Source organism: Cricetulus griseus, chromosome 3 (genome assembly GCF_003668045.3).
Source record: "Cricetulus griseus strain 17A/GY chromosome 3, alternate assembly CriGri-PICRH-1.0, whole genome shotgun sequence".
Lineage (NCBI taxonomy): Eukaryota > Metazoa > Chordata > Mammalia > Rodentia > Cricetidae > Cricetulus > Cricetulus griseus.
The window spans coordinates 269,068,316-269,084,027 of NC_048596.1; the positions used below are offsets into that span (position 1 = coordinate 269,068,316).

The window sequence follows — 15,712 nt, forward strand, 5'->3', positions numbered from 1 at the left end:
TCAAGTCATAAAATGACCCAGCAGTCCACTTGGTCACAGGTTAAGGACATCAGGTCCTGCTGGGAGTCATCCCAACATGAGGTGGCCAGGCTCAGCTGAAGCCAAACCTGGTCCCTCTACTCCTCTAATGGCACTACTGTTCTGGAGCCTAATGGTAGGTACAGCATGGGGCCTTGTGGAGAAAAGACAGGGCCAGTGTCACTGGGAAGCCATTGGCTTGTGGGTGAACAGACACAGTGCTTCGATGGTGTCTAGGACAGGTCTGTGTCACTCAGAGTAGGTATGGAGCTCTGAAGGGGGACTTTCAGACTGAGATTTTGTGTGAGTGTGTGTGTGTGTGTGTGTGTGCTTCTGTTGTGAGCAACTGAACTTTTAACAGAATGAGGAAGCCTTTGAATTCTGCAAGGGCACTTGCAAAACTTCCCTATGTGGTTTGGCTTCTCTCAGGAAAGAGGGACTGACAGAGGCTGTATATCAGAAGACACCTAGGCACAAGACACAAGTCCAGTACAGCGAACGGATTTGTTTTCCTCTCCAAACACGCCAAGAAGCAGTATAAGTCTGGCACCCATGGCCAAAGCCCTTCTGATTAAAAATGAAACCTTGCTATTGAGTATCTTGTAGGTTTCCTCTGTGGTGTGGTGTTGTTCAGTGCAGGTCCCCAAATGCCTCCAAACCATCCTGACTTCACCAAAATCTCAGCTCAGCTCTACTCAGCTCAGTGGCGGAATTGAGGGGGAAGCCCATGGCCATATCTCCTGGAGCATCGCTGTTGTGGACTTGTTTGTTGGAGGAAGGGCTGGCCTCAGCTTGGTTTAGTGAGGAGAAAGGAACAGGGACATCAGAACTGGACACTGGGCTGCTGTGGGGTGAATGTTGTGAACCTGTAAAAGACTCTGTCCTGGCGCAGAAGCAGGAAAAGCAAGTGGGAGAGACCGGGCATGAAGTATGGTCAGGTGTGGTGACCATGTCCTGGATATGGCTTGAGGCCTTGACGCTGGGGCTCCAAGCTGTCTCTTCTCAATCAAAGGGCATGGGCAGCAGACAAGAGCAGCCCGTATTAGGTACCCCAGAGCTTCCCCATCTCTCTCTCTCTCAGAAGACAGTACAGCCGGAGTAGACAACACTTACACAAGGCTTCAATCCAAAGCCAGCTCTATTTCCTTCCAGCTGCATCCTCCTAATGTTGGCACTGACCCCACTTAGCTCCAGCTGTGAGACATCTCACTTGGGAGCACCACAGCTGATGTCTTTAGGGCAGTCCCAGGCACCCCTGTTCCTACAAACAGTGCTCATCCCCACCTTGAACCTCTGCCTGACTGCAACTGCTGGGTCTGTGAGCTTAGCCCTGGAGATTGCATGAACAAAGAGCTGGTGGATTTCCTGGGCCTGAATGCCTTAGCCATCAGCTAGTCACCAGAAATGCCTCCACAAGCCCACCCCAGGGCTGAGGACAGAGTCCAAGGCAACATCAGGGAGATGGTCATGGGTACCCATCCTAGCCTAAAGATGTGGAGCTGGCTTGGGAGCATTTCAGACTATGAGTTCATGAACTGCTGACTTAACCAGGTGACCACGTGCCCCTCTGAAAGCTCAACTTTGGTGTAGCCACATAGTCACAAGCTTCAGGAAAAAGACTAACAGGATTGTATGGCTCTGGGTAAAGCCAACTTCATATATATACATTAGTAACTCAGAAGCTGACACTAGGTTAGGTGGCGGGAGAATGAGAAGTATTTGCCAGGAACCCTGGGACAAGGGGCTTCCTGGATGTAGGCAGAGCTGATAGTGGGGTGTGAAGGCCAGGGGCCTGGTGGAGTCAGGGGAGGTCAGAACATTGCCAGTAGGTGTCAGGAACAGACAAACCAGTGTAGGAAATCACTGGGTGTCTAGATGTTTGTTTCCCCTTCGGCTGCATGCAACATGTTTAGACTTCCTGACTTCCAGTTTCAACAGAGCTCATCCTTGGGTGTCTGTCTACTCTGCAGAGGCCAGACAGCAGCAGCCTTTCGACAGGGTCTCTCCTCTTGTCCAGTTCCTGTTGATTTCAGGCTCTGCCTTGCTCTTTCCTCATCAAACCTCTGAAATGTCTCAGCTCTCCCTCAAGCACTCCCAGCGTTGCCTGACAGTGGCCAGAATGAGCTCACATCTGTGGGGCTTGGGGGAGCTGTGGTCACTAGGAAGGGGAACAGCGGTATTCAGGCCCACCCTGACGGGCCAGGGCTCCATACTGTCTGTACACGGGACTCACTGTCACACCAGCCGTCTTCTGTTCTCTATCCCAGGTGGTCCTGCCCATAGCCTGTCCATCACTTGCTTCAAGGCAGCTCACCTGACTGACCTCCTCTTTATGGGAAGGGAAACCCAGCAGTTGTAATCTAACAAGGCCATATTCTCAGAGCTCCAGGGCTGAGTCCCCAGCTGTTCCTGGGCTCCGTCTGGGTAGCTCTTTCCTGTCTCCAGTGCAAGGTGATCTGGGCTATGCTTGAGCAACTGAGAGATGGAAAGAGAGGCACGGAAGAGACATGGAGAGACAGAGACTGTGAAAGAGAGACACAGAGACAGAATGAGAGACCAAGAGAAAGGGGGAGGTAAAGAGCAGGCACACAGGTAGGTGTGTAGGAGAGAACAAAGGAAGGTACCCCATCGTAGTGTCAAGGGGCCCAGGGAGAAGAGCCTATGTCTGGGATGGGCTGGAGACACCTTACCAGGTGGCACCAGTCACTCTCCTAGTACAGTACTCTATCAGGGCCCAGATGCTGTGCAGAATTATCACTCTAGGCTACAAGTGAAGCTATGGCCCAGAGTTGTCCCAGCTACTATTGTCATGGGTGTTTGTGAATATCAAGCCCCAAAGTGATGGTGTGGCTCGGTTGCTGGTACTCAGTTCACCGCAAACATGTGTCTACCTCTGCCTATCAGACACCCCCAAGTTAAAATATAGACCCCCCCACCAAGTTCCCATGGTCAGTCCCTATCAGAAAGGCACAGGAGCCTGGCCCTGAGAAGGGAGAGAGGCGGGGAGCCCACAGCCTCCGGAAAACCTGTCTTCACACTGCTGCTTTGCTTTACTGCAGACCTTGTCAAAGTGAGGTTCCCACACAGCAAGCGGAGACCAGACGGCTCTCTCACACAACACGTAGTTGTGTAATGTCCACTAACAGGCTTCCTGTGGCCTCCACCTCTGCTACTTAAGTCACCAGTACCCTGCCTCAGGCACGGCCACACATCTGCACACCCAGGCAAGTTGAGTCCGGGATCCTCACCCTTCAGGATGCCTTGGTCTGATCCCACCCCCAGCACCTCCCACTCCTGCTAACCCCTGGGTGTCAGTCACTCACCCCTGCAGTGCCCCCATTGCTGTCGGCTACCCCTGCAGTTTCCACAGAGCTGGCACTCATGATCTGCAAGAGAACAGAGACCAGTGTGAAGTGACTTTGCAGTCACATGACATGCACCTAACACCTCCGTGCACGGAGGAGTAGTGATTTGAGGCAGCTGGTATAATAAGCCGGGCTCCAGGAGCCACGTCCTTCCCTCAACCAAAGGCACCAGGTGTCAAGTGAGGCTGGCTTGGCCCACCCTAATCCTGATACTGAAAAATGGAAGGATAAGGTTGTCCCCTATCCTTGTGATCTGTGTGAAGAGTCTGCCGACTTTCTCATGCTCCAGGCCCAGCTGACTAATGTCAGCCTGTCTGTTCCCTTTGTCTCTAGGTCACTTGCCCTCAAGGAGCTCACAGGATCCTCCCTTCGAAGAGTGCTAGCTTTTCCTCAAATGCATATCCGGGGAAAAAAAATGGGAGTGGATTGGATGCAAATGCTAAGGAATAGGCAGATCTCTGAGGGCAGGAGGCCAGCCAGCTGGAGGTGGAAAGATTGCAGAGTTAGGATGGGCCAAGTGTTCCCTGCAGACACACGCGGTGAGTGTGAGCAAAGCCAGCCCATGATGGTGGAGAGAGTGGGGGTGGGGAGGGTGCACACCATTGTCCCAGAGTACCTCTTCCTGGGAGTTTTTGCTGTAGCCTCTGGTGTAGCCTCTAGGGCTGTCCTCCCACAGGGCAGAAATCACCTTCCACATGCAGCCTGCTCTAAGTCTGGGAGCGCCCCAACATGAGGGATGGCCACCCCAGTCCCTGCCTCAGTCGCGTCTCCTTATTGTACCCCTGGGGCCACTGCACAGAGGATGAGGAACCAGATACTCTTGGTGCTATTGGCAGAGGGTTTTGAGCCGACACCTCAGGGGTACAGGGGAATTTGGGGAGAAAACACAAGCACAAAAAGACACCACTTGCTGTTCCAAGTGGAGTGTAAGGTGGGCACCATGACCTGAGGATGTCCATACCAGTGCAGTGGCCTGGGAATGTCCCTGGGCCTCTGAGGCTCGGGTTCCATAGGAAGAAGATAAGGTCGCTTGATGCTCATGGCTGCCTTGCTGAAGGCATGGAGATGACAGAGTAGCACTAAAGGAGTACTTCCTGCACAAGGCAGCAGGTGCGGCGGGTTGCAGTCGGACTCAGTACAGGGCAAGCAGGGAATGTGTGTTCGAGCTGTCTGCATCATGCCTAGGCCTCTCTCCCTGGCCAAGAGCCAACGACCCCTTCCCCCAGACAACAGGCTACTGACTTACAGGCTGGTCTGGAGACAGGCTGGGCTCCTCATCCTGGCTACAGGCACCGCTGAAGGCCCTGAAGGTCTCGCTCTTCTGTTTGTGCTTCTCCACGGTGGCCTGAATAACCTGGACACACAGCAAAGTCTCAGGGACTGTCAGAGAGCCAGGGAAGGACACGGAGAATGCAGGGTCCAGATGCCCACAGAGAAACCCTGATCATCTTATCCTGACTGATGATTCATGACCAAAGAGACTGGCTCCAGAAAGACAACACCTAGCCCGAGGCCCCTCCTGGCCCTGTTTCCTTACTTGTGGAAAAGGGGCTCAAACAAGTAAATGGATTGGAAGGCTTGTGGTACCTGAAAGCATATATAGAGGCACCCCATGGCCACTCCTCCCTTCAGACGTGAGGACAGGCAGTGCTAGCGTTAGGGAAGAGTTTCCTGAGTCATGTGTTCCAACATGAAATGGCCATACTACAATAACATGAGGGTGTAAGCCATAGATGGTGCTGCATGTCTGAAATCCCAGCCTTAAGGAAACTGAGGCAGGAGGCCTGAGGGTTTGGAGTCAATGTTGTTGTTCCCTTAACAAAACCTATCCCCAGATCTCTATGAGTTTGAGACCAGCTTGGTCTACAAAGTGAGTACCGGGACAGGCTCTCCAAAGCTATACAGAGAAAGAAACCCTGTCTCAACCCCCTCCCACCAAAACAAAAAACAAAAAACAAAAAAAACCTCAAAAACCCCCAAACCAAAACCTATCCCCTAAACCCAAGAGCTGGTGATGCAGCTCAGAAGCAGAGCCCTTGCTGAACAGGCCCCAAGCTCTAGGTTTGATCCACAGGAGGGAGAGATGGAGAGAACAGACTTGAGAGGCTTCTACCTGAATCCATTCTTTCTTCTCTTCTTGTGTCCTACAAAGACAAAATCAGTATTTCATCACCCCATCCACCGGTACCCCTGTGTGCCTACCTAGTCACTCACCACCTTGTAACTGCAACTCAAGGCTGGAAGGGTAGTTTCAATGTTCAGAACACACATGACCCATGGGGCCAGGCTCATCCTGCAGACCAATAGCATCCTGGCCCCTGACAGGGGTCTCTCATGCCATGGGTGGAATGTGACAGACTGGATTTGTGGAACACTGCTTGTGAGAGCTCAGACTTGGCCTTGGAGGACAGTATGACCAGATTCAGCAGACATCCACATGCTGAGCGGTAGTTCCTCCTTAGAGGTTCATCTGTCAGAGGCCGCAATGCGTGTACACAAAAGCCCAAGTGTGGGGCTCTGTTCTTGGCACAGTTTGCTCCAATGAGACCAGCTTGGTCCAATGGCCATTTGTGTGTGTGTGTGTGTGTGTGTGTGTGTGTGTGTGTGTACAGGTGTTAGCGACACCTATGAAGGTCTAGAGGGTAACTTGCAGGACTTGGCTTTTTCTTTCTACCATGAAGGATAGCACCCAAGTCATCAGGCTTGGCAGTGGTATTTCGCCCACTAAGCCATCCCACCACCTCCAGTTAATAATACTGCTGGGGATCATGCTATTCTGGGAAAATATGTGAGATTCTAGGATGAATCCTGACACATTAACTGAAAAAGCCAGATGCTGCATCCTGGTTAGTGTTTTGTCAAACTGACACAGGTGGAGTTTTGTAGGAAGGGGAACTTCAGTCCAGGGAGTGCCCCCATCAGATGTCCTGTAGGCAATCTTGGGGAATTTTCTTGATATTAATGATGTGCAAGGATCCAGCATACTGTGGGTGGTACCACCCCTCTGCAGGTGGCCCTGGGGTCATATAAGAAAACAGACTGAGCAAGCCATGGGGAGCAAACTGGTAAGCAGGTTCCTCTATTTCAGTTCCTGCCCTGACTTCCTTCAGCGGTGGATATGACCTGGGAGTGTAAGTGAAATAAGTTTTTCCATAAGTTGATTTTAGTTATAGTGTTTTATCTCAGCGATAGAAACTCTAACCAAGGGGCTCAAGAGATGGTGGCTCAGAGGTTAAGAACACTGGCTGCTCTTCCAGAGGACCTGAGTTCAAATCCCAGCACCCACATGGCAGCTCACAACTGTCTGTACCTCCAGTTCCAAGGGATCTGGCACCTTCACACAGACATGCATACAGGCAAAACAAAACACCAATGCACACAAAATAAAAATCTTAAAAAAAAAAAAAAGAAATCCTAACCATGACACATGCTGTTTGTAGTAACCACCTTTGAGTGGGTGTGTGCACATGCACACATTCATGTGCTCATGTATGCATGTATGTAGAGGGCAGAGGTCGGCATTGTGTGTCCTGTGCAATCACTGTGCACCTTACTTTTGATACAGGACTTCTTACTGAACTTGGAGCTCATTGATTCCACTAGGATGGCTAAAGAGCAAGCCTCGAAGACAGGACTGGGATTGCAGACACACACTGCTGTGTCTGACTAACTCAGGTTCTCACGCCATGAGGCAGGCACTTCATCCACTGAGACATCTTCCCATCTTTAATTAAAACACACACACACACACACACACACACACACACACACACACACCTGGAATTAAAAGCTTAGTTCTTAATTGTTGTTAACCATTCTTAATTATGTGAAATGTTGAGTTGTAAGTGAATAAGAACATATTGAAAGGTTATCTCATTCACAAAAAAAGAAGCCATCTGCTACAGACTTGGGTCAAAGATGCTCGTGCAGCTGCAGATGCTAGTGCCATACCGAGTCTGAAGCTCCAGGGACCTCTTTCTTCCTGTTATGATGAACGTGTGTGCAGCATTTGGTTTCACAATATCTTGCACCTGCAGGAACAAGAACACAAAACAGAGCAAATGAATGCAAGCTGCCGCTTCAGCTGCTCTTTAACATAGACAGACCCATGTTCTTTGATTCAGAGGTTTCTATTTTATTTATTTCTCCTGTGGAAGTGTCAGGGTTACTCCGTGGGCTCTCAGATCTATAAGGTGGGGATACTGAGGCTCAGGGGGAGGGCTGGCCAATGGTCTTGTCCACACAGAGCTGGGCCTCGGTCTCTGTTTAGACAGATGTTTGGCAAACGTGCCTGTCCATCAGACCTCCTTCAGCCGCTGTCCCCACAAAGCGCTGGCCAAACCTTTCCCTTCCAGCAGTCAGGGCTTTACATTCCCAGCACAGCCTGCACCTCCCTGGAGGTCTGAAAATCTTAGAAGATCCTTGACTCTGTCCCTCAGAAGGTGCTGGAGCCCACATGGGCAGGTGCATTATGGGTAAAGGAGTGCACCCAGACAGAGTTGATGGAGTAGTATTATGTCCTTGGAGGCTCTCAGATTCCACCCTCCTCTATCAACAGAAAACCACAGAGCACAGTTGCTCCTGACAGCTCTTGGGCTGGTCCCTGTAAGAGCCCCTGACCTCAGTCAACCTGTTGGAGGCATCTCAGATATGCAGTCCTGAACCCAGCCAGAAACAAACCTCTGGACTTTCCCACTACATGTTGAAAATGGTATTAACATATGAGAGTCGCTAAAACAGGGCTGTTTTGTTTTTTGGTTTTTTGAGACAGGGTTTCTGTGTAACAGCCCTACCTGTCCTGGAACTAGTTCTGTAGACCAGGCTAGATTCCAGCTCACAGAGATCCACCTGTCTCTGCCTCCCAAGTGCTGGGACTAAAGGCATGCATCACCACTGCCTGGCCCAGGACTGGTTCTTTAAAGACTTACTTATGTATGTGTCTGTGTGCCGTTATGAACACAAGTACAGGTGCCTGAAGAGGCCAGAGGGAGAAATTGGATACCCTGGAGCTAGAGTTCCACGCAGTTGTGAGCTACTCAGTTTGGGTGCTGGGAACTGAAATTGGGTCTTCTGAAAGAGCAGCAAGAGCTCTTGACTGTTGAGTCATTTCTGTAGCCCCAGGACTGATTTCTCATAGAGCAACTCTGCAAAAGTGGTTTCTTCTGACTATGGAAGAAGCATTTTCCCCCCTGTAGCTAGTCATTGCTTGTAATTATTTCTTAACCTGGATCCAGAGAATTCCAAGGGAATTTCTATGGAGTGGGTAGTTGTTTAATCTAATCTTGGCTTTTTCAGATAGTTAGAGTCATTTAATTAGAAAATATTTTTGGAGCCGGGCATTGGTGGCATATGCCTTTAGTTCCAGTACTCAGGAGGCAGAGGTAGGTGGATCTCTGTGAGTTTGAGACCAGCCTAGTCTACAGAGAGAGTTCCAGGACAGACTCCAAGGCTACAGAGAAACGTGTCTCAAAAAAAATCCAAAAAAAAGGGAAGAAAATATTTTGGAGCAATTATTAATTCAAATCTCTCTCAGTGGCAGATAGAATCCATATCAGCTCTGAATATCATGACATATGGAATAGGCTTTTGTGACCTGAATTTTGCTTCTGTATCTTTAGACAGCCTCTCTTGTGTCTATGTGACCCTCATGGCTGTGAACTTTAATTCCAGCCTCCTGCTCCCTTCAGCATGAGACCATCAGGGACCTGACAGAAAGTAGAATCCAAGACCATGGGCAGCACTGCCTACCCAAGGCTAGTATACCAGGACCAAGATGCTGTCTCAGAAACCCTAAAGTCACAGAGCTGGCCATCAAAGCCAGCATCCCCATCCCTACTTGTTCCCCTTCCAGAGTATAAGAGAGGAGAGAGGGACCCACCCACCTGGAGATCAGAGATATCCATTTTCTCCCGTACACTGAACTTCTGGCCCATGAGCCTTAGTTTGGGTACACAGTAGAGCATCACATTGTTGAACTGCAAGAAAGATGTCATGGGGAGAGGTGGTCACAGGGAGCCCCTCCTAGGGACCCACATAAGCTTTCTTTAATGTCTTAAAGTAATATATATATATATATATATATACATATATATGTATATATATTATACATGTGTAAGTTTATATCTATTTATTTAAAGATGTACACATATGCCTTTAAGCACAACCTTCAAAAGGCAGATTCTGAGCCCATAATGGACGGTGTTGGCCCCACTAAATACCAGTACAGTACAGGCTACTGCCCATGCTCTTGGTTACAGTCCAGAACTTGATGTTAAGACTCTATTGCTGAAAATTCCACATACTTGGGTCATAGAACATGGAGAAATCTAGCTGGTGCTGACCCGGAAGCTTCATTCCTACTGAGCTTCTCTAATGCTGAAAGGTGCTGTGTGCGTTAACAGAGGAGATGTAAGCATCAATCATACCCAGCTGTGAACCCAGTAAGCTACAATAACAACTGGTCCAGCAAGACACGCCCATTGGTACAATAGTGGCAGGAATGTCCTGGGAGTAACCAATCACTTTCCAGTTGGATTTAAGGCCCATCCCACACAACGAAATCTAAACCTAGCATTATTAGCCAATAACCTGTGGCTAGCTATGCCACAGGCCTGAGGTTTAAAAAAAAAGGAAACTTTCAAAGATACAGCTACTTATTCAGGAACAGATACAGGGCTCCCCTTATAAGGCAGTGAAAATAGGGTATTTGCCTAGCAAATGTAAGGCCTTGGGAAGAAGGAAGAGGAAGAGGAGGAGGGAGGAGGAGAGAAGGGGAAGTAGGGGAAGAAGAGAAGTTGCTATAGAAAAATGGAAAAAAAAAAAGAATCGTGTTTCTTCCTATATCAGGTATTCAAGTGGATCCCTCACTATAATTCCTTCCTGCTTTTCCCCTCCCTATAAACCAGTTTGGTTCTGGGGAAAGGTGGGATCTTGATGTTTGGCTGCAATTCTTTACATTTCTGGTTTCTGGAGACTCTTTCATTGTTAACAGAGGTAGATCAAAGAAAAACTGAAATGCTGGATATAAGGGGCATCAATATTAGATGCTTGTGGAAACCAGGGCAGAGCCCTTGACAAGAGATAACCCAGCAAATCATCAGGAGAGGCCACAGAAGAACCTCCTCCTTGGGCTTCTGCATCTTGCTAGTACTTCCCAGAGCCTGAGAAGACAGACGGGGGAGTTCTGTGGCTGGGATGGCAGCCTGGCTCACCAAGAAGAGGTGCCGGTCCTGCGTGGTACCGTTCTTGGCCGACAATTTCTGGATGTTGCCCTCCTTGATCAGCTCATTGGCTGGGTTCACGATGTCTTCTTCCCCACCCAGCTGCTCATACACCTCCAGGAGCTTGTGCATTTTCTCCTGCAAGAGACAGGAAGCTCAGGCAGGTGCAAAGTCACCAAGGGCTAGGGAACTGCCTGGGACCCAGAGGTGAGCAAATTCATGCTCTGCAACTGTGATGCAGAGTCCGTTGTAGTAACAAAATGACTGCCAGCCAAAAGGAAAGCAAACTCAGTATGACGTTCGAGCTGAGTATTGAAGGGTGACTAGAAACTCATCATTCAGGAAGTGATAAATCATAAACCCCTGTTGTCATGTGCCAGGGACCGTTTTACACCATCCATATTTTAATTATTCAACTCTGTGCAAACTCTCTAAGGTGAGGGACAATGTTATTTTCAGTTTACAGACAAGGAAACTGAGGCATGCAGGAGTCAGTTGAGTGGCTATGACCCAGACTAGGCCAATCTACATATCACATTCCCCAGGCCTGGTTGGGGAGTCACAATGCAAACAGGTTCAATGGGGACAAGGTTAACAGCTCATGGCTCTAGCTCTTGGTTAGAATTCAATAATATTGACAGTAGAATTGAGCCTGTAGGGACTTAGACAATAGCAGCATGGGCTGGGGCAGGACCTGCTAGACCTCAGATGTCCTGTCCTTAGACCTGCAATTTCTACCTGTGTACCTAGAAGTTGGCAGGTCAGCCTGGCCCTTCTGTCTCTTGTGTGGAAGCCATAGATGCTAGTGGACCAAACAGTACAGGATGCATGGGACTCTGAAGGGCAGGGAAGAGCCCATGACCTTGCAGGATCTAGCAGGTATATAGAGGAGCAGCACATATAGATAACAGTCATGGCATGTCCTAGCTTGCATTGGGAAGGTGGTTGTGGTAGTTTGAATGTAATTGGCCCTCATAGGCTCATAGGAAGTGGCACTATTAGGAGGTGTGGCCTTGTTGGGAGAGATATGTCACTGTGGAGATGGGCTTTGAGGTCTCCTTTGCTCAAACTTTGCTCAGTGTTGACACTGAGATCACTTCCTGTTGCCTTCTGATCAAGATGTAGCCAGCACCATGTCTGTCTGCATACCGCCATGCCCCCCGCCATGATGATAATGGACTGAACCTCTGAAATTGTAAGTGAGCCACTCCAGTGAAATGTTTTCCTTATAAGAGTTGCCGTGGTCGTGGTGTTTCTTCACAAGGTTAGAAGCCCTAACTAAGACAGTGGGTGTATGCCTACCTGGTTTGTACAGAGCAAGGCTGAGCATGCACGTGGTATTACTAGGGGGTACTAGGAGGTGCACCCGGCATGTCCTAAGGAACCTGGGTGTATATGTGCTCACTGATGGGGCCCTCCTGGAGTCAGGGGTCAAGGTGCTTGCTTACATGGTCCCCCTCCCCCCCTCCCCACTCTCCCTGCTTAGGCTTTGCTTCCCTGCAGCAGTCTGAACTCACCATCTTCCTGATGGCAGCATTGGAGTGGTCAGCAGCTGTGGAGATGAGCTCCAGAGACCCTGCATGAGGAGAACTGAGTGAGCCTGGGCACGTGGCAACTCCAGAAGTTCTCACTGGACAGGCTGACAGTGAAAATGTGGGCATGGCCCCCAGCAGGAGGCCTTGTTCCTGTGCTTGGCTTTGCTCAGGCTGCCTACTGCTCCAGAGGTATGGCCCAGAGAAAAGACAAAGGCAAGAGCCCCTTGCTGAGCCTGTGGGGCCAACACAAGTGGGACCCCTGACTCTCTTGCACAGTCCCCAGCCCTGTGCTGCCCGCCAGTTACATCGGTCATGACTCTTGAGATAAGAATGCCCTCACTTGCCGGGCAGTGGTGGTGCACACCTTTAATCCCAGCACGCAGGTGGATCTCTGTGAGTTCGAGACCAGCCTGGTCTACAAGAGCTAGTTCCAGGACAGCCTCCAAAGCCATAGGGAAACCCTGTCTTGAAAAAAACAAAAAACAAACAAACAAACAAACAAAAAACCAAGCAAGAGGGGGGCTGGAGAGATGGTTCAGCGGTTAAGAGCACTGGCTGTTCTTCCAGAGGTCTTGAGTTCAATTCCCAGCAACCACATGGTGGCTCACAACCACCCTGAATGAGATCTGGTGCCCTCTGCTGGCATGCAGGCACAAGACTGTATACATAATAAATAAATAAAATCTTAAAAAAAAAAAACAAACAAGAATGCCCTCACTGTGGGGCCCATTGCTGGATCCTAAGCTCTGAATGGAGCCAGTGCTTGGCAGTGTCTTCCCCGGAGACAGCATCCTTTTGTGGGATAGGAAAAGATTAAATAAATTTCCTAGTTTCCTAGTTATTGGTCTGTCTCTGTCTCTGTCTCTGTCTCTGTCTCTGTCTCTCTCTCTCTCTCTCTCTCTCTCTCTCTCTCTCTCTCCCCCCGTATGTCTCAGCCCAGGTTCTCAGCCTCTTCCAGAAATTCCCCCATCAGCCACCTCCACTTACTCTCAGCATCCTTCCGGTCTGGGGCATCCCTGGGGAGCCTGTTCAGGTAGTCTTTGAGCAGCAGCTCGTAGCGGGGGACCCTCTGCACAGGCTCCAGCATGTGATGCTGCAGTGTCAAGTTCCCACACACCTCCTGCTTCTGGGGGAACAGAGAACACACAGGGGTCACCAGCCTGCTTCTGGCACCACAGTCCCTGGAGGTTGCCTGGAGCTGCCTGCTTTTCAAGCCACAGTGGGCACAGACCACACCTTACAGCTGGAGAAACTGAGGCTCAAAGGGGCCTAATGATGGAGGGAGAATTGGGAACTCCCTGGGTGGGCAGGTTTGGATTGGAGAAGACAAATGCCAGGACGAAGCCTCCCCACTACAAAAATGACTCTCACTCCTGTCCAACCCTCATCACCCTCAGGTCCACTCCCTCTCTGTCAGGTGGATGCCATCTGTGCCTAGCTCCCGAATTATCAGTCCCATGCCTAGAGGCTTCTGAGAGTCCTTCTGTGAGTCCCTGCATAACTAATGAAGGAAAGAACAGGGGTGCAGAAGCCTCGCCCTGCGTTGTCCCCACTCTCCACACCTCCCCTCTGCCCTCCAGATAACAGCTCCCCTTTTGCCACACTTTAGTGCCATCTTGGTGCAAGCAGCAGGAGTCTACGCCCTTGACCCTGAACACAAGTATGCCATGACCACTGTTACCACACTATTGCCTCTTTGCTCACCATAAGTGCTCCTGCCATGCTGCCTGGTTCATCTGCCGCTGCCATGTCAACAGCTCAGAGGGCCTGCTGCTACCCCCAATCCACTGCCCTGCCCCTAGCAACTGCAGGGCCTCAGCCACCCACATCTTCCTCAGGCCTCAGCACTTCTGGCCTGGCGGTAGTGGCACACGCCTTTAATCCCAGCACTCAGGAGCCAGATGCAGGCAAATCTCTATAAATTTGAGGCCAGCCTGGTCTACACAGCAACTTCCAGGACAGGCTCCAAAACTACACAGAGAAACCCTGTATCGAAAAACCAAAAGACAAACAAGCACTTCTGGTAGAAATGGCTCAAAACTCTTTTGGGTGTAACAGGTTCTTCTGGGGATCTGAACTCAGGTTCCTGTGCTTATATGTAAGCACTTTACTCACCAAGCCATCCTCTGAGCCCCTAAAACAATTAGTTTTTTGGGAGGTGTAATGGCGGCTTTTTGTTTTGTTTTGGTTGTTGTTGGTTTTTCCAAAACAAGATTTTTTCTATGGAGCCCTGGCTGTTCAGGCCTCAAACTCAGAGATCCACTTACCTCTGCTTCCTGAGTGCTGGGATTAAAGGTGTGAGCCACCATGCCTGTCTTTGGTTTTTAAATGAAGGCTGCACTTATAGAAAAAAAAAAACATCTGAGTATTGGTGCTGGAGAGATGGCCCAAAGGTTAAGAGAACTTACTGCTGTTGCAGAAGACCGGGGTTCAGTCAAAGCAACTACATGGCTAACAACTATCTGTAACCCTAGTTTCAGGGAACATGACATCCTCTTCTGACCTCCTTGAGAAGCAGATGGGCATAGGGTTCACAGACATACATGCGGGCAAAAAAAAAAAACTCATATACAAAATTTTTTAAAAATCTAAAAAAAGTCTGGGTGTCACGGTTACCCTGGTGCTGGGGAGGCAGAGATACTCAGATACCATTGGCCAGCCTTCCCATGAGTTCTGAGTTCAGTGAGAGACCCTGCCTCAAAACATAAGATGGGGAATGACAGAAGGCACTCAACCTCAGCTGACCTCTGACCTCCATATGTATATGAATATATACATATATGAGTATACCCACACATGTTCACAGGCATACAGCACAGACACACACACACACACACACACACACACACACACACACACACACGCACTATTTCAAGCAAGAATCAAGGGAAGATGCAGAATGGATGTTCATAGGGCTTCAAAGTATCTCCCTGCTAGGAATTTATGAATAGAGAAGAAAAAAAAAAAAGCTTTGTTCCAGTGACACTCACACAGAGGCACTGCCCAAACTGAATCATGGAAAAACTGTGGATAAACCCAAGTCAAGAGGCAGCCAATTCCCTCAAGAAGACATGGGCAGAGCCTGTTCTAGAGGGAAGGACTCAAACTGGTAATGAGAGCAGTGTGTGGCCCTAGTGTGGCTGGTGAACCACAAAGAGAAAACTTAGAAGGGCATCATTGGGATAGCTGATGACTGTGTGGGCCGTGACAGTCATGTGAGCTTCTCCATTTCAGTCACCACTGTGGGCGTGTGGGGCACCTTCACACTGAGTGATGAGACTGCAGTGCCTGCAGATGAGTTTCAAAACACAACAACCACCATGTGCGCTCAGAGAAAACGGTAAATAGCACAGAGCATCTGTAATGTCTGTATGTTTGTCCTTTTGTGGTCATGCCTGGGTATGCTGTGTGCATACACATCTCTGACTGAAAATTGAGCTTCTTCTAGGCTTGCTGATCAGCCCCAGAATCTACCAGTCTCGAGACCCTACCCTCAGCCCCTGGTGCAAGGCTTCAGATACATGCCACTGATGGGAGATGCCCTCCTGTAAGCTGTAAATACATGTTTCTCTTA

General features: G+C 49.5%; 1 protein-coding gene across 13 annotated transcripts in view; it reads right to left on the bottom strand.

The window, feature by feature from the left end:
* The window catches only part of Fgd3 (FYVE, RhoGEF and PH domain containing 3), a 63,504-nt gene that overhangs the window by 9,715 nt on the left and 38,077 nt on the right, over nt 1-15,712 (bottom strand). For 12 of the 13 annotated variants that reach the window (XM_035442965.1, XM_027409956.2, XM_027409951.2 and 9 more), the window contains 8 exons: nt 13,126-13,264; nt 12,121-12,179; nt 10,595-10,741; nt 9,266-9,358; nt 7,335-7,414; nt 5,497-5,527; nt 4,630-4,737; nt 3,342-3,404 (listed from right to left, as the gene is read on the bottom strand). In XM_035442965.1, the coding sequence (XP_035298856.1) occupies nt 3,342-3,404; nt 4,630-4,737; nt 5,497-5,527; nt 7,335-7,414; nt 9,266-9,358; nt 10,595-10,741; nt 12,121-12,179; nt 13,126-13,264 (720 nt within the window). The remainder of the gene's footprint in view (nt 1-3,341; nt 3,405-4,629; nt 4,738-5,496; nt 5,528-7,334; nt 7,415-9,265; nt 9,359-10,594; nt 10,742-12,120; nt 12,180-13,125; nt 13,265-15,712) is intronic. The other variant, XM_027409959.2, reaches the window with a different exon arrangement.